This window comes from Oryzias latipes, chromosome 13, assembly GCF_053564925.1.
Source record: "Oryzias latipes strain Hd-rR chromosome 13, Olatipes_Hd-rR_3.1".
NCBI classification, from domain to species: Eukaryota; Metazoa; Chordata; class Actinopteri; order Beloniformes; family Adrianichthyidae; genus Oryzias; species Oryzias latipes.
In genome coordinates, this window is record NC_136249.1 from 14,026,235 (window position 1) to 14,050,426 (window position 24,192).

Sequence of the window (24,192 nt, forward strand, 5' to 3'; positions counted from 1 at the left end):
ACAAAGTTTCCTGATTGGCTTTAGTTGCTGCAAATTGGTCCTTTAGTTCAATCTATTTTTTAGGTCTTCTACCTCTGATGATATTTGCATTTTTCCATTGCAAATTAAGAGCATTTGATTTTGCTTGAAGATATTCCTGTTACAATTGTATGAGTTGTTCCTGCTTCTTTTTAAGGCTGTCCCATTTCTCCACAAGTTCAGCGTTGCTTTGTCTCAGTCCATCAAAGTTGGTGGTTTTGAGTATTGGATTTAGATTTGGAATCCACTAGTATATGATTTAATTATTACTCAAACACATGAACTCTTATGCACATGACACAATAAAATGTAAATATTGTCAAAAGAATCTTTATTAATTAATTAAAGGAGTGGGAGGAAGTGAACTTCTCCCACTTATCCCAACCCTTTTTTGTTTGACTTAACTTTTTATTTTCTGTAAATAAATAATCAGGTATTTGTACTTAACCAACACAGATTTAGGTCATTAAAAAAATCCACAAGTATCAATAAATCAAATGACAGAGATGAATATTAATTACATAAGTAGACACACCAATTTTTAAAAAATTATTATGAAATATCCAGATCAATTTTACAAAGTAAGTGCATAATGTTTGTCATTTGAAAAAATTGAAAGCAAAATTCAAGAAATTGTTTTTTACAATTTACATGTTAGAAATACACGATACAGTTTTAAAATCCATAAGGCCCCAACATCTCATATAATAATTTCATTAAATCCATTTCATAATGTTTTGCAACAATGCTGCTGGAGAACTAAATGGTGATGTGCAATGGGCCTCCATAAATGCATATCTCTAGCTGTAAATGTCAAAATAATCATGATTTAGACATCTAATAGATGTGTCCGAGGCCAGTAGGCAGCATTGCCAACCATGCTTTAACTGTAGTTCATTGTGAAAAAACTGATACCAATTTTTCTAAATGATAGAGAGTTAAATACTGTTTTATTGATATACTGTAAGTTACGGGGGGGGGGGGGGGGGGCACAGCAGTGCAGTGGTGAGCACCCCTTCCTCACAGTGAGAAAGACCTGTTTCAAATCCCAGTTGGGTCCTTTCTGTGTGAAGTTAGTATGTTCTCCCAAGGCATGTATGGATTTTCTCTGGGCCCTCCAGTTTCCTCCCACAGTCCAAAAACATACATCGTGGGGTTGGTGTGTCTAAATTACCCCTGTGTGTGCAAGTGATTGTGTGGCCCTGCAACAGGCTGGCGAACTATTCAGGCTGAACAGTGCCTTCACCAAACAGTTGTTGAGTTGGCCCTTTAGCCTACAGCAGGTTCTATAAATAATGAATAGAAACTGCAGTGTTTTAAATTATTTTAAGTTCAGCTAATTCTCAGTCCCCCCAGAAATTACTGGTCCCCAAAACTTGGTTATTTTCAAATACAAGGACTAATTACTGGCCCAAAAACCAAAAACAAGTTTGTGCCATACAGGCTTGCAACACGCTATGCTTCTCTTCTGCTTTGTTGGACTAACAAAATCATGCAAACTTTTTTAAATGTTAAACAATAAAATGATGGGAATTTGCTACAACGTACCACAGATTGATTCAACACTTTACTTTTATAGAATACACACATGCACACACACACACGCACACAGATGCCTCAAATGAATTCTCTGGATTTTCTAAAAAAGTGGTTTAATTTTTGTGCGTTCTTTAACTTGTGCTATCTTAGATGACCCCACCCTTCATTGACGTACTATTCCTACCATGACAAAGGTGGATAAAGGTGGAAAGATTTCATGCAATCTATGGACACCAGTGAAGATCACAAATCATTAAAGAAAAAAGGTTCAGAGCACTGTCTAGTGGGTCTATATGACCCAACTCCCAATGTTAAAGTGCCTAGGATAGCACAAGGGTTACAGTCCTGTCATCCAACATTATTTGGAGTGCTTGTATGTAAATTATCAGGCTTATGGCTAAAAGAAGCGTGCTGCAGACCAAGAAAGTGAAAGTTAATTAAATTTGACATCTGGAAGTTGCTGAAAAATGCTTCCCTTCGAAGCTGAGACAAGTGGAGCCGTTTGCTTACGGGGGGTGAATGAAAATTGCTGTTGCCAGGTGCAGAACTCTCTGACAGTCACAATAATTAGCTCAAATTGTCAATAAAAATGGGATTATTTAAATTTCAGAGTAAAAGAAATTCATATTTTGTTCAGTTCTTAAAGTTAGCAAACATTTCAAAATTTAGACTTCTTGATTCAGCTTTAGTTGTTGCAGGTCTGATGTGATTTAGGCTTCAATTTCTTACAAGACAACTTGTTATTGTGTAAAATTATGCCAGTCTAATATAAATTTAATTTGCATTTTGCACAAGACTTTGTTTTCCTTGTCTGAGCTGGCATCTGGCTCAAAACTGTACGGCTGGATAGCTCCATTACTCCGGGAAAACGTGTGAATAGAGAGCTCTCAGCTGCGGTTACATGTGTAAAATGTCTTTGATCGGATCAAAGATCGGACTGGAATTGAACTGTGTACATGGACCCAGAAAAAATTCATCCGATCATAACAAATGTTTACATACGCCACACTTTCTATCAGAACAAATCATTTGGACATGCGCAGAACTCTCTAAAATACTAAAAACAACCGTGGAAGGAAAAGTGTTGAGTTCCGTTGTAAACAAAGAAACCTGCAGCAGTGAGCGAGATGATCTACTAAACGTGATTTTATTATTGTTGTGATTATTATTATGTGCTTGTTCGCTCATAATTTGTATTAATCCTTCCTTTTTTTCCGTAACCAGGGTTATGAATGTAGTAAATCCGTGCTGTCAATGCGGCAATCTGCATCTTGACTGAATGTAAATATGTGGGAATAACATCAGCCTTTATTTTGTCTGGACACGATTGGAAACATAAATTCACATAACTGTTTACACGGTTTCTCAGGACTGAGCAGCATTTCTGTTTTTAAAAGCCATCTCCATTTGCTCACACACCGTCTTAAAGCCGCTCCTTTGCTTGGAGACACGGCCCTCCTGAGTCCTGCAGCTCGCTAACGCAGAGCAGCTGGACGGACCGCAGTCCGAAGTCTCCCCTAGAGCGCTCACCGTAACAAAGCCCCCTCCCCTGCCCACAGCCACAAAGCTACGAGTCCGGCTGCTCTGCTCAGAGACATGCTTTGCTCGGGTGGAGCTGGCAGCCGGTCCTGTTCGCGGTCCAGAGAAGGCTTTGGAGCGCCACACCGTCTATGCATGACGTAAAAGCCAGCGTAGTACTGACCCACGATCGGAATAAACTGTTAATATGCACCACGATCGGATCCATAATAGGTATAACCCACCTATCTCGGTCGGAAAGAAATTTTGATTCGAATGAGTCTGATCAGGGCAGACTATTCCGAACAGCGTGTTTATATGACACATTTTTATTCTGATCAGGCGGTCATGCCGATCACATAACACAGTGTTTTTCAACCTTCTTTGAGCACACTTTAACCCTGAAAAAAATCCCGCGGCACACCAGCATAAAAAAAAAAGCAGAAATTCATGGTCTGTATTGATCGACAGCGCCCCCCCCCCGCAATCTCACGTGAATTTTTGTGATAATTGTGGCAGAAAAAGCAGAAAGTTGCGGCTGTTTTTTTCTAAGAGATGAACCAACAGCTAAAGCTCGTCTTTAGCTGGTATATTTGTTAGAACTGAGCGACTTTATCAGCAGAATTAAGAACAAGGAAGTGAAGACTTTAAGCACTTCTGATTGGTCAGACTGATGACATGTGATTAAGCCTTCAAGAATGATTGGCGGAGACAGTTAAAGGGACGGGACTTTTCCTTACACAGTTATAGATGCAGCTAAATCGCGGTACCGTGATTTTTATCAAAATGTCTTTAATAGAATTAAATAAACACAAAGAAAAAGTAATTTTAAGATCTTTTATATTCATAACTACTCAGTGTTTTATCAGGGCCTGTTTGGATGAACAAAGAGCTGATTTCCTGGAGATGGAAAATGTTTTTAGATCAGTTAATGAGGGTAATTTCTCCACGGCGCACTTGACCATCTCCCACGGCACACTAGTGTGCCGGGGCACACTGGTTGAAAAACACTGACATAACATACAAAAGTATGTGATGGGTGACTGGAAGAGGGGGGGTGGGGAAGGGGGTTGCTCCATGCCAATGGTCCTACCCACAACTCAGTGCCAAATTTCTACTGACCTACTGCCGCTCTGCAGAAACTATATCATGCCGTGTTTTTTTTTTAAAGCTAAAAACGACAATCATCATTTAAAGACCACTAGGAAAGCTTTTACAATAGATCAAAAGATAATTGTAGTGGGACTTTAAGGTTGATATTTCAGTTTCAGACACAGGCTAGCTGGATCAGAGCAAGCACAGCAATGGTGAGTTTTACCAATATATAAACCACATCTTAGTGATAAACAACCAACTGAGCTTTCACCAGATTTATTCAAAGAAAAAAATAGAAATGTCATCCATTTGCCTTTGTCCCAACAATTTCCACTTTCATTACATTTGAAGAAAAAAAACACAGCGGCACTCAGGGTTCAACCAAACAAATTATAAACAACTGGACTGATTTAATGATTTGTAAAAGCATCATTTATGAGATTTCTCTGACTTTTTAGTAGTGGTAGAATTTCATATTCGTGTTTTTAGTCCACATATCATTTTTCTTTTTTCTCTTCTCCATAGGTTTAAGCTGGGATTGTTCAAAATGGCTTAAAAAAAGGAAGAGATAGAACAAGAAACAACCACTTTGAAAACATTACAGAGATGAAATGCTTTCGATCATAATAGTGACAGCCAAAAAAACCTGTTAAGTCTTTATTATTTACAGAAATAATGTTCTTGCCACTTTTCTGTCTTTTTTTAAACAATTATGTGACTATTATAATGACATTACGGCACAGGTAAGAGTCTTTCTGCTCCTGCTGTAATGATGGGAGATGCTGCACATTGGGTTGGTACGTCTTAGACAAGCTGTCATTCTGTGTCAGAAAAGTTAAGCCCTCTGTTTCCGTCTGACGTTAAGAACAACAAAATATATCCTAGGTCTGGTTTTTCACGTTGCAGCTTGGCCAGGATGTAGAAAAATGTTTGCTTGGCACATTTTCTCTCTAAAACAAACATGAAAAGACTTTTCACATCCATTCATTCATAAAAAAAAATAAAATAAAAGTCTTTACTCTCAAATGCATGTTCAGTATTAAAATCATCACACTCCATTTAGTTCTTTCAACTGAAACCTAACCATAAAGCCTTTGGCAACTCAGGCCTATAGCAATAATTTAATAAGAGGCATAGGTATTTACAGTTATCTATGCAATGTCACAGAGGCAGACACTTTGTATTTCACATGGAAAAGGCAGGTACATATGAAAAGTGTTTCAAAAATGATAGAAATAGAGGACTACTATCATAAAGTCTGGAAAAAAAAGGGTACAGATATGTGCCTTTTTTTTTAAAGAAAAAAATGACAGTATTTCCATGAAACAGATCAAGGCAGAGAGGACACGTTCGTACTAACTCGCACATCCCAATGACTCCATGACACACAAAGAAATGACATCCTTTCAATGAAAAATCATTTACTCAACAATTTTTTCAATGAATTTAATTTTGTTTTCTTTTGATTTCCCCTTTTTAACGGGAAGAGAAAAACAATTGTTGTTGTGGATGGCTTTGGAGTTGTCTTGGCGTCACCGGCTCCATTTCTTGGTTCAAATATTTTATTGACAAATAGTATCTTCCTACCTTTTGTGTCCACTCATTAGCTTGCACATCAACACGCAACCACACAGTTTCTCCTCACAAAGTTTCTGTGGTCAACTTATCTCTAAGTTTGCAGCATTGTCTTCTTTCGACATTGTGTGACATGCTGTCAACAATGTCATTCCCTTTGGAGATCAGTAATTGGCAATTGTGGATACATATATATATATATGTATATATATATTTAAGAAAAATATGATGGCTACATTGCTGGTTCCTTTTTCCACGCACACACACACACACGACTGAGCAGAACAGTTTGAATAAAAAGCAATAAAATGACATCTGTGTGTGTTCTCCCCACAAGTGTTTTACAAACATCTCGTCAGCTCTCAGTCCAGACACTGACATTCAAACTAAGTCTATAACAAATATCTACATACAAACTAAACTGACTCTTTATCTAAATCATATATATATATATATATATATATATATATATATATATATATATATATATATATATATATATATATATATATATATATATATACATACATATATATATATATATAAAGCTCTAAGAAAGGCAGCAAAATGCGCAGTAAGGCAGATCCAAATGACACACTCAGTGACTCACTCTATTTAACACATTCTACTGTAGCACAGTTACACTGACAAATGAAGTAGGTTGTTTTAAAGGGTTTCGGTCACTTTGTGTCTGACAAAGGTTCACAACAAGTCGCAGAACAAAAGAAACTTAAAAACAAAGATATGACTAAACAAAAAGTGCAGTGTTGTGAAACGGATGGAGAAAAGGAAAAAGAGAAGTTATGAATGCTCTGTTCTACAGGTATTCGTCTGATGAAATAATGTGCAATCCATATGGTTTGAGTTTTTATTTCATAAATTTGGGTCCGGTTAGTCTGATGCTACTGGTGACTGATTGTCAGAAGGGACCTTCAAATCCAGCAAAAGAATGAGGGCGAAGGAAGTGAGACTTTCATTTGAATTTAAATGCGATTTAAAGACCCACTCCGATGAAAATTGTGTTTTTGGTTTAACATGTTCTTGTGGCATTTTTTTGATGGGGAACATATGGTAAATAAAGAAAATTAAGCTCAAAATTTAATTTCTTAGTATTGTGTTTATTTACATTGTTGTGAATCAGGAGCAGATGAAAAATAGCCGTTTGAAAAAGATCGTTTTTGTGACGTGAAAACTACGCTGGACGGGCCATAAGCTCCTCGCTCTGCTCCATTTCGATGCATTTATATGCTGACAAATAGATCTATTTATGTTTTAATTTTCCTTGTCTGAGCTGGTACCTTGGTCAAAACTGAACAGCTGGATAGCTACAAGCCATTTTTGTTCCACCAGTAAGGTTTGGTTGGGGGTGCGAAGGGCTGTAAGCTAGCAGGAGAGCCTGTAGACAGAGAGCTCTCAGCAACAAGGAGGGTACAGAGGGGGCAGGGTTGCTTCGTGTCAACAGTCCCACCCACAACTCACAGGCCAATTTCTAATAAACTCTTGCCACTCTGCAGAAACCATGTCCTAGAAAAATGACAGTTTTTTAAAATTTGGGCTAAAAACTGCATAATTGTAACCAATAGACCACTGGAAACACTTTATAAATACATCAACAGATGCTCAGAGTGGGTCTTTAAGTAAAGTAAATAAATTGTCCATAAACTTAACTGTGAAGAATGAATAAAACACAACAAGAGTGAAACACAATACATGTTATGGTGGTGCAAATGAAATTACAATGGAGGAAATTAACTCGAGAGGAAAAAAAAACCACAACACACAAAACGTCCATACACACATCACGTATTCTTATGCATCAGGTGAAAACTATGGCTTCTGCATTTGAAAAAGCCGAGCCATTTTCTTTATTTGAAGCTTTTACGAAACATTTTACAGAACATGTTTCTCACTCTTACGTTGAAGAAGGAGTAAAGGTGAATGTTTGCCTCCCACTGTCTAAAGAGCGTGTGCATATGTGTGTCAATCTGTGTGTTTTTACAATCAAGATCAGTACAGAATAAATAAAAGTACTAGTGGTCAAAACCTTGTGGAAAATGATTAAAAGTCACCCTTTCTACTCCCGTCAGCTGGATGACAAGCGAGATGTAACATCTAATCAGAGAACCCACTCAGATGAATCTACTCAGCTTCAGATCTCCTCGTCTGATGCAGTTAGTTTGAAACACCGACTGAGCATCAAACCGGCTAGCAGCAGAGATACGTGTCCCCGCTTGGCCACTAAAAAGGTGTCGTTTGCCTCTTTATTGGACCACAGAAAACAGCCAGGAAAATGGTCAGGCGCATCACTGGCCCCTCCCTTCTTCTATCTCGTCAAGGCAACCGTTGAGGCAGTGATCGTCGCTCCCAAAAGCACCTTGGGACTGCAGCAGCTCGTACTCCTGGTCCAGGAAGTCGAGGCTGTTGTTGCTTGGCAACCCACGGATGGTGAACTTGTGGGACACTTTGGTCCACTGCTCACGATTTGCCGCCACTCGCTCGTACAGTTCAGTAGCCCCGGGAAACAGTTCAGACAGCAGCCTGTAGGAGGAGAGAGGGAGGAGGTCTCCTTCATTCTGACATTTGAAGCAGGTCTGCACACAAAATGCTCTCATCTAAAGCTCAAATTTAAATGATTACAACCTTTACTCTGTTGAATCTTCATGATAAGTAATTCAAAATGGAGTTTGTCATCGCACCCTGAAGCACTTGAACCAACAGTTATCATTAAGCAGCATAAGTGCTCAGCTGGTGCAGTGATTCACTCAAATTTACAGATTTTTCTCTAATTAGCTGCTAAATGTAAAAGTGGGACTGGAGAGCTCTTATACATCTGCTAGTTAATAAAAAAATAACAAAATTAAAATAGTTAGCATAGGAGAATATAAAACAGCCACCATCAGGTCTAGTTTGGTTCTTGGGGGGTGGTGGTTAAAAACAAAAATCATTTATTTGTAAAGCACAGTTGAAGATGTTTGAGGACCAGAGGGAGGATGTGATGCTTGGAGTTGATGTGTTTACTTGTAAATGGGCATGGCAATGTGTTCCATGAAGCTGATCTGCAGTTCCGGGATGTACGCTTTCTCTCTGTCCATCATCTCACTGGGCCTGTTTCCCATGGCTTTTTCCTGCGCAAACACACGCGTGTGACTAATGAGCTTTGCCGTGTGTAAAAATCCACCAACCCAAGAAACCGCTTATACACATAGGAGCCGTCTGGACACATACCAGGTCTCCTTGAGAGAAGAACTCTTTGTAAATCAGCTCCTGTGGAAACACAAGCAGATCAGACTCACTCTAATGAAAATGCTGTTTTTAACATGTTCTTGTGGTATTTTCATATATTTTCATATATATACATATACAATTAAGCTCACATTTTTTTTCTGAGTATTTGTTTATTCAAATCATTGTAAATCAGGAACAGACAAAACAATGCTGTGTGAAAATGTATAGTGAAAATACGCTGGGTGGGCCACAAGTTCCCTGCTTTGAGCTACCAGCAACAGGGAGGGAAAGGGAAGTGGGATTGCTCCACGCTATTGGCCCCGCCATTAACTCACAGGTGAATTTCTACTGAACTCCTGCCGCTCTGCAGAAACATTGTAATAGAAAATGACAATTTTTTTTATTTTTATGTTGGCTATAAATGTGATAATCATAAACAAAAGACCACTAGGAACATGAGTGAGACTTTAAAGTCTGAGTCACATGCACCCATTTGGGAGTTGACCCATGAGAATCGTGGTTTCGTCATTTCTAAATCAAGCTGCACACTCAGCGTCCACTTATCATGAGAACAGCACGAACGGGCTCCCTGTGCAGTTGAGGGTGGTGGTGATGTTGGCAAACGTTTGGCCTGCATCTCACCTACTTTGCCCTTACTTACCTTTAGGTGTAAAAAAATGTGCAGGAACATTTTCACTCTATGGGTTGACAGACCTTGATCTTTCCTGCAGGCCATTTGTGAGCTGCATTTAGAATTGACTGTCCATATCCACCTGTAAAGGGGGATTGTGACCATGGCAAAAAGTTGTAGTTTTCTTTAAATAGAAGTCTCTTTTTTTGTCACTAATATTAAAAACAAATCTCTATGCGTCATTTTCTAAGGGCAATGTGAATATTATGAATTTTGAGTTATTTACCTTCCTCAGCCATGCTGTCACTAGAATTAAACATATTGATTCATTTTTTGCACTTCCCCTTGTTAACTGGTACTTTGCCTCAGAGGAAAACAAGGATTACATTGCATTCGTTTTGGATATTAGGTGTTTACAAATGTGGGTAGGATTAAGGGCAAGAATTAGGAGGTCTTTTGCTGTTAAAAAAAGGGGGCAGGTCAAGATTAAACATAATCCTGCAATGGTGCATGTTATCACAGGATTGGAGGCTCAAAGGTTGCTTGAAGCTGTTAAAAACAAAAATCGAACAGATTTTAATTCTAGTCTATACGGGGCAGTTGACCCTTTATTTAATACTTATGGAAAATGGTTCAAAATAGAACATTTAAAGGATGTAAAAACTTAAAATGTTTGCGAAGTTCACTTGTAAATGCTCTGGAGTCACTATTTGGACCAAAGGGATCGTGGTTGATAATTTTTTTTCCCCCACTACAAATAATGTTGCTGTCATTGAAAAGATGTTTTTGTGTCTTTTTTTTTTAAAGTCCTGTGTTTGTGAAAGAGGGTGTAAGGCTATAAACTAACAGCAATCTTGCGTGTGGTTTTCCAGCCCTTCGTTTGGTCTGACAGGTCACAGGAAGTCATCAGCAGGCACAGCAGCAAGGAGTGATGGGTACGACTTTTTGGATTGTATCCATCTGAAACACGGAAATCACATTTTGTTTTCTTTTAGTAACATTATAAGAAAGCGTCACTTTTCTTCCCTAAATAAAAAATGAATAAACTATGACTCCAAGAAATAAAGATCACTAATTAAAAGAACATTTCTGGTAAGAAAGAGATAAATTTTTGAAGGAAATAAACTCCATAAACTGAAATTCTTCCTTTGCTTAAATTGTTTTGTGCACTGTTATTTTGTTCTATGTGGTGTCAGAAAGTTGATGACTTATTTAGAAGTTTTAAATGCCCTTGAATAGATTAACAACTCTAAATTGAATTCGCAGCTGAGACATGAATGTAGGATAACTTCTAATTGGTTGCATTCAGGCGTAACAAACCACAGGCCTTGAGGTTACAGATAATTACGTGATATAGGAGTGGGAGCAAAAAAAATCCAATGAAAGAACTGAGGTTTTGACCTCAGATCTTTAGAAAATTCAAATAAATGTTAATTTAGAAAGCGTCTTTTGTGTGAAAGAACTGGGTTTATTTGACTAATAACAGTTGTGCACTTAAGTTCATAAGTCAACCCGGAAACAATTTTTTCTGCTCCTTTTCCACATTCTCTCTCATGTGCAAAATGATGCCATTTTGATTTCTAGTAGAATTGGAGGGTTGGTTAAACCTGGGACCCCTGATCCGAGCCTCCTCCGCCTCTCCAGGGCCGCAGAAGCACAGAGACGTGGCTGTGCATACCCAACTACTAAGACCTACCATCAGCCATCTTCTGCAGGTCCTTGAAAATCCGAAGGTGGTGAGCAAGGTCTGTGGCCAGAATGATGTCCCTCATCAAATCCAGCATGCGCTGGTAGTCCTGGAAAAACACAAAAGCAACTCAAGCCTGTGTGAAGAGGAAAAGAAAATTAAATGTAAATGAATGTAAAATGTTGTGCCTCACCTTTCTGGAGAACTTCTCAAAGATGTTGCAGCCGTGGGTGTTGAGAATTGCAATAGCCTGGGCAAAGTGATGTCTCTGTCACAACAGATAGAACATAACAACAAATTATGTGAGGACATTTGAATACGATGCCTCTAAAAGCGGTGTTGAGTCATGCTGCTTGGTGAAAGGCCCGCTGGGATGCATCTCATTGAGGCTGCAAAGCCAGCCTCTACTCTGACCACTAGATGTCACAGCAGAACGCAACATGAGCAGCCAGAGCGGCTCCTCCAGCATGAGGAGGAAAAGTAACAAATCCAACAACTCTGTTTTCTCCAAATTCACTGATTCACACAGCAAATATTTGAAAAGTTACAAATGACAAAGCAGGGTGTACCTCCATCACTGATCCCTCTGAGCTGTAGAGAGCAGCCAGCACTGATTGCTGAAAATTAAACAAAAGAAAAAAAGATGTAATTTCAGTAAAATCTGAAGAAGGCAAACATTGGGAAGAGGGTGACTTTAAATTTAAAAAATTATCTCTGCTGCACACTTTTTGTACACGCAGAGTTCTGAAGGTGGAGTTACGCATGATTAGAGCTAACCCGAGCAGGAAGCTGCAGATCGCAGTGACATTTAATATCCCACAGGAGGCAAATTCACTGATGATGAGATAACAAAGGCTCTGATGTTAAGGGAAAACACCCAGAGCTACAGCAGGCTCCATGTGATTGTATGGATTATTATTAAAATCAAATGTCTTTTGATTTCTATCATCTCTGCATTTGATTAAAAATGAAAAACACTCAAAGGGTGATAGTGTTCGCTCTCACCGAGGCCACTTGGAAAGAATTGTTTGTGCCACGATGATCCAAATCGTGACACATACAGGACACAAAGAGAGCTAAGATCTCTATATCCCTAGACGAAAGAGGAGAAGAATAAGAACATCACTGATACAAAAAAACAACAACCAGTAAATGAAAATAGAGCGGCATACTCACTGGAGGTAGTTGGACAGCCCTAGGTTTTTGTAGAGCAGGTAACAGAAGTGTGAGACAGAGAAGGCATGCATCCAGTTGTGGTAGGGAGGGTCCCTGTAGCCTTTCTTCACCATCAGACAGAACCTGTCACCAAGGCAGCAGGTTAATTATGGCTTCCATCTCACCAAGAGCACTAAAGGTGCAACATCAACACTGCAGGTTTTTTCTCACAAAGAAATCCTTCTGATGCTGCAATGGGATTGCTAGTGCTAACATTTATTTTTTGCTATACATACATACATACATACATACATACATACATACATACATACATACATACATACATACATACATACATACATACATACATACATACATACATACATACATACATACATACATACATACATACATACATACATACATACATACATACATGCATGCATGCATGCATGCATGCATGCATGCATACATACATACATACATACTAGGCCTGCACAATATACCGCAAATTTATCGTTATCGCAATATCTAGCTCTGCAATATGCATATCGCAAAAGACGGCGAATATCGCAATAAATCGCAAACCCAAAATGTGTTAAAACAATCTTCTAGCAGCTTGAAGCATTTAACGAATCAAATAAATCCCTTTATGCTTTGACCAATCAGATGGACGCCTTCCCATTGTTGACCAATCAGATGGAGGCCTATTATGTTAACCCTGGTCCTGAAGAGCCTCAACCCTGCCTGTTTTCCAGCTCTCCTTAACCAGCTTGCTGTTGATTGGCTGACTCAAGTGATTTCACATCCTGATTGACTGAACACACCTGATTTTGGTTATCATTATCGAGCAGTCTAGGGAGAATTGGAAAACAGACAGGGTTGAGGCTCTTGAGGACCAGGGTTAGCCACCCTGACGTTTGTCCCCCATGTCGATGAGGGTCATTTGGAGTATAATTTTTAAACTGTTGCAATGAAATGGGAATGATGTTTTTGTTTATTTTTCTATTTGTTTATTTACCGCAAATTTATCGTTATCGCAATATTGATCACTAATATCGCATATCGCAAGTTTTCCTCATATCGTGCAGCCCTAATACATACATACATACATACACACGTGTATATATATACACATACATACAAATGTATATATATATATATATATATATATATATATATATATATATATATATATATATATATATATATATATATATATATATATATAACTAGTACTACAGTGTTCCCTCGCTATATCACAGTTCACCTTTTGGGTCTCGCTATTTCGCTGATTTATTTCAGTAGAATTCAGCTTTTTTATTTTTACTATTATTTTTTTACGGCGCTCTGGGTTTTGCGCCTTGACTTGTAGCTTGTCAATCAATCTCCTCCCTGACATTTGTCCTGAGCAAATGCGTTCAGTTGACCAATTTTACATAAATCTTCCATCAGACAGAAAAGTGTGTGAATTTTCTCGCTGTCTTAAAAAGATGTATACAGATTGTCTTGAGGGGTTTTACGGCCTTAAAACATTGAGAATTCTAGATCATGGATTTCACCTATTGCTGGTTATATTTACAACGTACCCCTATGATAAACGAGGGACCACTGAAATGAAGAGAAAAAGGATTTTAAAAAAGACACAGAAAGAAAAAGACAGGCACATCAGCGACTGGCACTTGATTTCTAAATTGCATCATGTTTTGGGCAGACACACATGCAAACATGCGCTTGTAAACATGGTGCATGGGCTGATGGAGCTGTCAAACCTGGCAAGAGTCTGCAGGTCAATCTTGTAAGTGTTGATGAAACCCATGTCTTCAAACATGCTGAGGATGCACTGCAGACACACAACACAAGCCGTTTTAAAGTTTCACTCTTTTCCTCTCTTCGCTCTTCCTCATCCTCGTTTCCTCACCATGGGCGTGGTGTCGTCGGGCAGGGACCGTGGGGTGTACGTGAACTCGGCGAAGCACGGGTGGATCTCCTTCACAGGGTCGATTCCAGTCACCAGCAGCTTGGACACCTCTTCCTCTGAAACCTGTGATAGACACGGTCTGAGTCATTGAAGGAAAAGGCGATCGTCTGGGTCGGTAGAGACTGCATGTTACCTTCATGTGGTACATCATCATTTCATTGGCCAGGTGGGACCTGAACTGAGCTTCATGGACTCTCTTGTAAAGCAGAGACTGTGGAGAGAAAAATGTTGAATTTCGGGTTTTGATAGATTATTTTATTTGACTTTTAATTTTCACTCAGCTTCTCCCCACCGAGCACAAGATGTCTATTAGATAACTAACATACATCTGTTGCAGCTCTATTTCGTCTGTCTATTAGAGGTCTTCCAATAGTGTTCTTAAAAGATATCTGCACATAGAGATCTCCTTTTGTAACCATCTCTTAGTTGTTAGATCTGCCTGTATGGATGCTGCAGGTTTTTAGGTTTTCCAGGTCTGTGGAGGGACATGATCTTAAGGAAGTACAGTTCCTTTGAGGCTCATCTAACCACCTCAAGGGACGTCATGAAGATGGGATGTACCATTTTCGTACACGTGGTAAGTGTATCGTGTAAATCTATTTGTAAGAACAATAAAAGGTGCATTTTCTTATGATGTACGGGTGATGCCATTGTATGGTGCCCTTTCGCCACACCTTTTGGGTGATGAAACATCCGTACGATATGCCTGCGTCTCACTTACTTCACCCTTACTTTACCCTTAGTTGTTGTATAAGTGTTTGCTACAACCTCTGATGCCCTTATAAAAAAACATGCATGAACATTTCCTCTCTATGGGCTCACAGAGAGGTCTACGACCTTGATATTTTCTGTGGGCCATTTGCATCCATTTGCCCATTTATCACCGCAGACAGCCCATATCCACTCATAAGGGCAGTTGTGGCTGAGGACTAATCTTGGAATAATTTTTAGATGTCTTCTGGAGTACTTTTCAAAGCATTTACTAGATGTAAATTGCAATTTTTCATCGATGTTCTGAACCCCATGTATCCCGATTGGGGTCCCTGGATTCCTGAAACCAACCTAGCTGTTGTCGTGCAAAGACGGGGTTCACCCTGAACAGCTCGCCAGTCTGTTGCAGGGGCACACACTCCCATGCACTAGGTACAATTTAGAGACACCAATCAACCTATGAAGCCTGTTTTTGGACGGTGGAAAGAAGCCGGAGAAAACACCCCAAAATATGCAAACTCCACACAGAAAAGTCCCAACCAGGATCTGAATAAACATGAGCAAACATTTCTGCTGAAATCTGGTTAAAAGGTCTCAGAAACTTGGACCAAACAACAATCCAACGTATATGCAACTTCCTGTGTGAACAGCATAAAGATTCAGAAGAATCAGAGCACCAACTTCTTCATTTTTTTTAACAATCTTACAAGTCAAAACCCAACTTGGGATATTTTAACCACACAAAAAACCCCTAAAATTACAATGCAGATATCAACAGAAATCAGGTGCAGAGACCTGTGCTAAACATATATATACTTGAACAGTTACTTTCACCAAAGTGATCCTGTTTTTAGACTGTATAAGATCGTCCTATAGCACTGCAGAACTTGTCTGCGTCTTTACAAATGCTTTCCTCCGTTGCATTCTTAGCAGTTTGAAAGATGGCCTCTAAAACACACAAAACCACCATTAATGCCCCTTCTAAACTATCGTTAATGTCATTTAATTACCTTATTTAATCAACCCAAATTCTCCATGAGAAATTGTGTCTTGTTTACAACACAAGGCATGATGGGACCACAATGCCATTGGCTGTCTAAACGGCGATGTGCAATTGGCCTCTATAAATTAATGTCCTTCGGATGCATAATGCATATCTATAAACGTCGAAATAGCCATGATATCTAAGACGTGTCTGTGTCCAGTGGATCATAGTCCGGCGCATCCGGTGTTCGGAGCTGGCAAACTCCACTGACGGCTGCTTCCTTTTTCTTCTCACAGCCTGCAGATTATTGTGCACTGTTCCACCGCCACGATGAATTATGTATCTGGTAATATATCAATGATTAATAAGCCTCCTCGAAGGCAATTATTTTTACAATCACATATCTTAATAGTTTGTTGATACACTATTGAATACCTGCAGTCATTCAAAGGTCGGGCCCTACTGTTGGATATGAAGATGAATCAGAGATATTACACTAAATGTTTTATGGCTGCACTGTGACTGCCATTAAACACAGTAATAAGGATCTCCTCTTTTTCCTCGCCGCGTCTCCTCTCTTCTCCTCAAGCATTAATTAGTGGTTTTAATTTCTTTTTTCAGCCTTTCTTTCTTTCCTTTCTTGCTAATTCCTCATTTGTTAACTTTGTACTTTCCTTTCCATTGGTGCTGAACTCTCGATTTAAATTAATTATTTTCTATTGGACTCTGCAAGTTTTCTTTAGCGGCTTGATTTGATTTAAAGGTCACTTGAAACTCTTTTATCTTTTTAAACTGGTTTAGAGTTTCCAATTAGGTTTGAAAGCAAAACAATTTCACTAAATAAACAGCTTTGTGGGTAATGACAATACGACATCCTCTAAATCCCCCCATTATGGAAACACAAATTATAATCTTTTAGGAAGAAAAAGTGGTTCTTCCTGAGACTTTGATGGGTTTGGTCGTTGTGCGCCTCACAAGACAGTCAGTTCCATTCCACTGAGCGCCTTTGAATTTCCCATGCGACTCGGCTGTGCTTTGCTTTGAATGAGCGTCTCACTTCCACTGAACTGATCTGATTTTGTCAGACAGGCTGGATCTTTCTGATGGGAACAGAAAGGGATCCATCAGGAGGAGGAAGAGAGTCTTAATGATGGATCATCTGTAAATGGCTCTTTTTCTGCACTTTCTTTTTACCCTTCCGTGCTTTCAGATCAGTCAGTGATTAGAAGCACGCATGGGACTTGAAGAGAGAAATCGCTTGTAATGAATGGATTATGAAGATGAATATATATAAATTTAGAGCATTGATTTCCATTTTTGAATATTAAAAGTACTGAGGGTTGGAGGTGGACACCAGCAAATGACAAAGCAGCTTTGAAACTTTACAGAGATGAAGAAAAAGACTTACATGTGCAATGCTGATGCCACAGTAGATGGAGAATGCTGTTGCCAGATCCTCATCAAAGCGGTTGAACCAAGGCCCATTCATTTTATTCACCAGCTCAGCTACGCCAATCACCTCTGGAGGAGGAAGGGTTTGAAAGAGGAGGACAGGAGAAAAAAGACGAGGCAGGAGAAATGTAAAGAGGTTAGATATTAAGGAAGGAAATCATTTAAGGAAGAAAAGCAGGGCGAAGGATAGAGGTACAGAAAGTTAATGATGTGGAAAAATGGAAAGAGGGAGATGAGATTAAATGGTGCAGGAATGGGGCTCAAAATGTGACACACAAAAGGACAGAAAAGAGTCAAATGGGGAGATTCGTTTCATACTTTGGATCATCCTAACTACTTAAAGAGACCTAAAGCTTAAATTGTTCATCTGAGATCAGACAGTTTTCCATAAAGACAAATCATTTTCATCAGAGAAAAATTTGCCTAGAAACTGTTAGTTTCTGTGCAGCACAGCCAAAACGCAGCAAGCATTTATAAAAGGTTCTGAGGGAAAAATATTCTAAAGTGCACTTGAAGCTCCTCCACGTTCAGCACAGGAACAAAAAGAGACCACTCTTGTGGCAGAGCAGTTTGTTTCAATGCACACTTTGAAACAAAAGAGGAAAGAAGGACATACTTCATACCACAGAGATAATAAAACTGGTCCTCGGGTGTAGAGAAGTTACTTTTTAGGTTATCTAAAAGTATAAATTATTCAAACTTTCTAAAAAAGAACGGAGCACATTAACACAAACACACAGAAAATGTGTTAAGAATATTCGTCAAGGGGATCTACAGCCATTTTATTCCATTCTACACCTCATTTTTTGGTATTTATTCCCTTTTGGTTTATGTTCATTAATTCAATTCAATTGAGTGACAAATGTACCCTCAAGATTCTTCAGTAAATAATCAATAAGGGTTTATTCCAATACTTAAAAAAACTTTATTCAGTTATAAAAGAATAAAACAATATTTAACTGTCAATCTTGACAGTATTTAAACGTAGTAAAAGAACAGGGAGGGGTATTGAAATGTGCAAATAAATGTCAATTTTTCAGCTAACCCGTTGCTCCAAAAACATCGTTTATTAACCTAATTTTACAAGTTAAATACTTAAAAAAAAGGATAAATCATTATCCATTTTGAAATAATTTGAGAAAAAACTTCCACGTTTCCTCAAACTGGAGTTTGTGACATCATCAATAATGAAGATCTGTTAAAAACCCACGCTGATCATTGATTTTGAAACTGTTCCCAGTGGTATTTTAACAATTAATTTCTTTTCTTAGGCAAAATCATAGAACCTGTGTTGTTTTTTAGGACATAGTTTCTGCAGAGGGGCAGTAGTTCATTGGAAATCTGCTTTTGAGTTGTGGGCGGGACTGTTGGCGAGGAGTGAATCCACCCCATTGCTGAGAGCTTGGAGCAGAGAGAAGTGTATTTTCTGTCACATATTTTCCAACTACTTTTTTTCATCTGCTCCTGATTCATAACAGTTTAAATGAGGAAATACTTAGAAATACAATTGTAAGCTTAATTTTCTTCCTATTTGTCCTCCATCATCAGGAAAATGCCACAAGAACATGTTAAAAACACCAAAAAATGATTTTTCATTGGAGTTGGTCTTTAATCCTGCAAAATATTGTTAGTGTGCATAAAGATGTGGAAGTAATAAGGCTTGTTTGAAGCCAGAGTAAATATTGAGAAGTCCTTAATCTCAGTGGATTTAATAGATTTATGAATCTCCTGCTGTTTGTTTTTTTAAAGATTCCTCACTATTTAGCTGAAATCCTCCTAAACAGGACATAAATCTCTAAATTACATTTTAGATTCTGGCTAAATTGACTCAGACTGATTAACATGAACTCCAGCAACTAACAGGGTAGTTCAAATATTTACTCAGTTTCATTATTGGTTTGCTCCAAATTCCTGTTTGTTTGCGTTTTTATCTCCTTTATTTAGTTTATTGATAAAAGAAAAACAAACTCAAAGCCTGACAAGATGAGAAAGAAGTTGATCTTTGCTTTTTTACCATCGTTTTCATCCTTGATGGGGAAACAGAGGATGTTGCGGGTCCTGAAGCCGGTGCTGTCATCCACACCCCTGTAGAAGAGCGGATGGGAGTAGGCGTCCTTTATGTTTAGGATCTGACCGGTGGTTGCAACGTGGCCTGCAATGCCTTGATCGGCCGGGATGCGAAACTCCTTCTGCACTTGCAGAAAGATGACAAAAGAACAACAAATACATGTTTGTCAAAAAACAACTTCCTCGAGAGAACATTTATGAATAAATATTCATTAAAAAAAAAGATCAAGGACGGGTGTTTCAGTAAAAAAAATGGAATAAGATGCAGTTTCTTTATTGCCACTAGTTTGACAACTCTGCCAATACTGCTTTCTAATAAATGCAGAAAATGCCCCATTTTTGTGTTTTTGTTGATGTTGCAAACTGACTGCTGGATGGATCTGAGACAACTAGGCCACATGAAAACTAAGACACAAAGCTGTGCGAAAATATTCACAGGAAAAAAGAATGAGAAAGAAAAAGCCCAGGCTAAGGAGGTGCGCATGTTGTGTGCACAAAGACATTGATCATAAAATAGGTTTTATATGCATTAAACGGGGTCAAGTTCGGGTAATTATGAAGGCTGTGATCTATTATTCATTTCATTTCCATAAATTCATGTTCCTCAGAGACTCCACCTATTCTGCAGATACTAAGAAAGGCCACTCATCGATGGCTCACATTCAATATGTGGAAATAAGCAATTTTAAGGGATATATATACACAAGGGCACTACAAACTGTTTGGTTCTTGCATAGATTTAAAATGTTGTTTTTAGATTTTTAAGATATTTTACCAGGTTTGAGGTTGTTTTAACTTCTATTTGCTCTACACGTTTGTAAGCCTTTATCACATTCAGAACAGTTGAGAAATATTTGCCTCTAGAATGAAATTATTATTCAAATCAGTCCAAATCCATTTGCTCCATTTGTTCACTTTTTGTCCTAAAATTAGTCATTTTTTTCACTGTAATAAATAAATTAAAATTAGGTTAATAAAAACTGAAAAAATACAAACCATTTGCCAAGAACAAGCAAAAAAATACTTCATATTGGGCTGTATAACATTCAGATGTAAGTAACTCTATCTAACAGCTTTTTTAGCTTATTTTTCCCTTTTTGAATACTTGTGTGGAACTCCTTGTTTTTTGCTTCACAGATAGATAATCTTCCTACTTTTTAGGGATTTTCTTCTTAAGATTAGTATCCTATTCCTATTTTTAGGCTTCCTCTTTTAGCAGTTATTGGGTTTACCTCTTCATCACTGACCACACCACCATCAAACACCTTGGCCACCAACTCATGGCTAAGTCGATCCAGCAGAAACACCGAACAACTAGAAGAACAGACATAAAATCAAAGAAAATATGAAATTCTGAGCCTCTAATTATTATTAATACAGACACGTTGGTTTGGAGCAGATTTCTTTTGTAGGACATAAATCTGGATGCACACAAACAAGCCTTCTTTTAATGCTTTACAACAGTGTGTGGAGGGTGAATCAGAGGGCTTACATCTCTGCACCGCTGAGGTTCCTGGCTTCCACTATAATTTCCTGTAAGAGCACTGAGACATCATCTGAAAGAACCATGAAGAGGGGAGAGAAGGAGCGAGAGATTAGAAGGAAATCAGAGGAAATTATAGAAATAAAAGCGACCACGGACAGACACGAAGACAGATTACGGCATGAGTATCAGCTGCAGCAGCTGAAAAAAGCTTTTGTTATTAGTGGTTCACTGGAGTGAGGGGTAATTTGCTCCACCAGAGGATCAATTTTTTGTGCACACAATCATGATCTATCAACAATGACATTTTGTCCTGCTGGTTCCCCCCTCTTTGATAAGAATGGAAATGCCCCAGTGCAATTACAGGATGTGAGGAAACCAACATTTTGATGCCCTTTTGATTGCCATCCATTCATCCATTTTCTATTTTCCCGTTTCATCTTGCTCAGAGGCGGAGCTTATGCCAAAGTCGTCAGGTAGAGTGCACCACGACAGATCTTTGGTCCATCATAGTTCAACACCGGGACAAATAACTGTTCACGCTTACAATGTGGTATCCCAGAATAATGCAAGCAATCAATTGTTTACACTGCAAAAACACATATGTCTGGTTTTTAGTTACGTCTTTTAACTTTTGTTGAGTCATTTGATCTTGAAAACCTTTCATTTTAGGCAAAGTTTTTTTTCTTTACATAAGATTTTAAAGCAGAAGTTTTATTTTGTAAATGCTTTCAAGAAACAGACTGGAACATTTTTTGACCCGTAACATGGTAGAGATTCATTTAGCAAGAGGTTTTACAGAAGGACATATTTTTTTACTTGTAATAAAAAGAAAAACATCTACAATTTTATATTTTCAATTTGTGTTTAGAAGGAAATTTTAGTGTACAGACTGCTACCTTTAAATTACAAATCTGAGGTGTTTGGATTCAGTATAAGCTCATTCAGAATTGAACTTTGTTTTACTACAGTACCACAATCACTGCTAATTGACTTGTTTTCCTCACAGACAGATAGAAGAAAGAAAAGACTTACCCAAGTGTGTAAAGAGATTCTTGGCAACTTGTAGGAGAGCCTGTGTTGAGAAACACAACATGGTCACCAAGCAGCCTTACATGGTGTGTGTGTGTGTGTTTTAGTGTAAGAAGAAGTGTGTGTGTGTGTGATCATGTAGGGGGTACCTGGCACTCCACTTTGAGCTTCTGTTCTTTCTGAAAGGCCAGAGTTGAAGTGAGGACTGTTGAGGTGTAGCAGAAACAGTGCTGGATGGCGTGCTCATCTGCCTCAGTGTGTCTGCACAGAAAATCCCACAAACCAGGTCAGATGCTAAATACAAACACTTCTCACATCCCAAAAAAAGGATAAAGAAGTCCCATTTTTGGAAAACTTCATGATGACCTGGCTTTAATAAAGTCAACAAAACCACAAACGCCCAATAAGAAGCTTTTTTTTAAAACTAGTTTTAAGCAAATGGTTTGTGCTTTTTTGAGTTTTTATAAACCTAATTAAAGTTTTATTTTGATAACATTGACAAAAAAAAAAATTAATTTGTGGAAATGAGTCATTACAGGACAAAATTTGAACAAAATGAACGATCAAGTACAAGTTGGTCCATCTCATTAATTCCTCGTAAAATCTAAAAGTAGCACTTATTATTAGAACATTAATCTTAAATTTTGTTTCCAAAATAAAGACAATGACATTTTAACCTTACTGAATTTTAAATAATATTCCTAAAACTAAACCAACAATTACAGTGCAATATGAGGTTTTGTTGAGTCTTAAATCAAGTTTTTCTATTGTTAAGAGTTTAGAGTAATACAATTTTGACTCATTTAAATAATAATATCATTATTCCTAGATCTTAGCTCTTAATAAGACAAAAAATACCTGACTGGAAGAGTTTGGAAAGATATAGAGCAAGGACAAGTTATACCAACTTAAAACCTGGAAAATGTTTTGAATGTCTAAAATCTTTCAATCTTTGCAAGTATCACAGTTTGCAGTGAGAAATATGAAGAAGTATCAAATCCTTGTAGTAACTCCATGGTTCCCATACTCATCCTCCTGATACCAGCAATGCAACCTTCTCCTCTGTGGAAGAAATTTCTAAACTTTCTAAACTCCCAACCACTGCATACTACTGCATGAACTCATTTTGGTATCTGCAGAGGACATTTGGGGATTTTTAATGATACCAAATGTGAAGCGGTGGGGCTCTGGGAATTTTAGTTATTGGTAGATTTGACTGGACAGTTGAGGATTTGGTTTGTGATGGTTGTAGTTTATTTTAAATGGCCCTCACACATTAAAATGTTTGCTTTTTCCCCACAAATTTTAACTATAGATGTCAGAATTTTTAAATCAAACAGCTTTAAAATAAAATACAAAAATCATTAAAATACACAATGATGGAAAACTGTGATGTTTTAATATATTAAAAGAAAAGTTAAAGTGTAGATTGTTACTTTAATTCCATACTCTGCTCTATTTCTGTACACAGGATAAAATGACAGCTGAACTCTGGGTTCCAGCATGTAGTGACTGCAGCCTCCAAAGTGGTTCCATAGTGTGGCAAACCGGAGACCTCGGTGAGCCAAATCATCGCCTGCAGTTATCTGACTTTGCCTACAGAGAGCAGTGGCAAGTTATTGTGACAATGGCAGGAACAGCAGCCCCCAGAGTTTTCCTGCCCCCAGCTTCGACTCTCAGGCACCCTGACAACTGAGACAGGAGCTGGGAATAGCAAAAAAAAAAAAAAAACTGCTGTAGAAATCTTTATGACTGACACTCAGGATAGTTAGAATGAATAACAGCAAGACTGGAGTCACGACAGAGTACAATATCCATTTCTACAGGTAAAAGAACAGCCAGTGGGAGTCCATTTCCAGGGACCAGAATTTGGATATATACACAGTAAATGTGACTGGGAAAGAATCACTCAAGAACAGGAGTGTGTGTGGGTTTTTGTGTGGCTGTAGCGGGGAGAGCCGCTGCTGAGCCACCATAAACATTTTGAAAGTCTAACGTTCTTTTGAAATAACTCTAAGAAGCAACAGCTGAGGCCTCT

At 38.3% G+C, this 24,192-nt stretch overlaps 1 protein-coding gene across 2 annotated transcripts in view; it reads right to left on the bottom strand.

Moving 5' to 3' along the window:
* Nucleotides 1–4,430: 4,430 nt before the first annotated feature.
* Nucleotides 4,431–24,192, bottom strand: part of pde2a (phosphodiesterase 2A) — a 211,080-nt gene continuing 191,318 nt past the window's right edge. For both annotated transcript variants that reach the window (XM_023961218.2, XM_023961217.2), the window contains exons 14-31: nucleotides 22,304–22,415; nucleotides 22,158–22,197; nucleotides 21,132–21,195; nucleotides 20,872–20,953; nucleotides 19,587–19,761; nucleotides 17,529–17,641; nucleotides 14,558–14,635; nucleotides 14,365–14,487; nucleotides 14,216–14,286; nucleotides 12,465–12,587; nucleotides 12,294–12,381; nucleotides 11,858–11,905; nucleotides 11,482–11,556; nucleotides 11,298–11,397; nucleotides 10,449–10,561; nucleotides 8,971–9,009; nucleotides 8,764–8,870; nucleotides 4,431–8,283 (exon numbers count right to left, since the gene is read on the bottom strand). In XM_023961218.2, coding sequence (XP_023816986.1) covers nucleotides 8,049–8,283; nucleotides 8,764–8,870; nucleotides 8,971–9,009; nucleotides 10,449–10,561; nucleotides 11,298–11,397; nucleotides 11,482–11,556; nucleotides 11,858–11,905; nucleotides 12,294–12,381; nucleotides 12,465–12,587; nucleotides 14,216–14,286; nucleotides 14,365–14,487; nucleotides 14,558–14,635; nucleotides 17,529–17,641; nucleotides 19,587–19,761; nucleotides 20,872–20,953; nucleotides 21,132–21,195; nucleotides 22,158–22,197; nucleotides 22,304–22,415 — 1,786 coding nt within the window. In that variant the 3' untranslated portion in view covers nucleotides 4,431–8,048. The remainder of the gene's footprint in view (nucleotides 8,284–8,763; nucleotides 8,871–8,970; nucleotides 9,010–10,448; nucleotides 10,562–11,297; nucleotides 11,398–11,481; nucleotides 11,557–11,857; nucleotides 11,906–12,293; nucleotides 12,382–12,464; nucleotides 12,588–14,215; nucleotides 14,287–14,364; nucleotides 14,488–14,557; nucleotides 14,636–17,528; nucleotides 17,642–19,586; nucleotides 19,762–20,871; nucleotides 20,954–21,131; nucleotides 21,196–22,157; nucleotides 22,198–22,303; nucleotides 22,416–24,192) is intronic.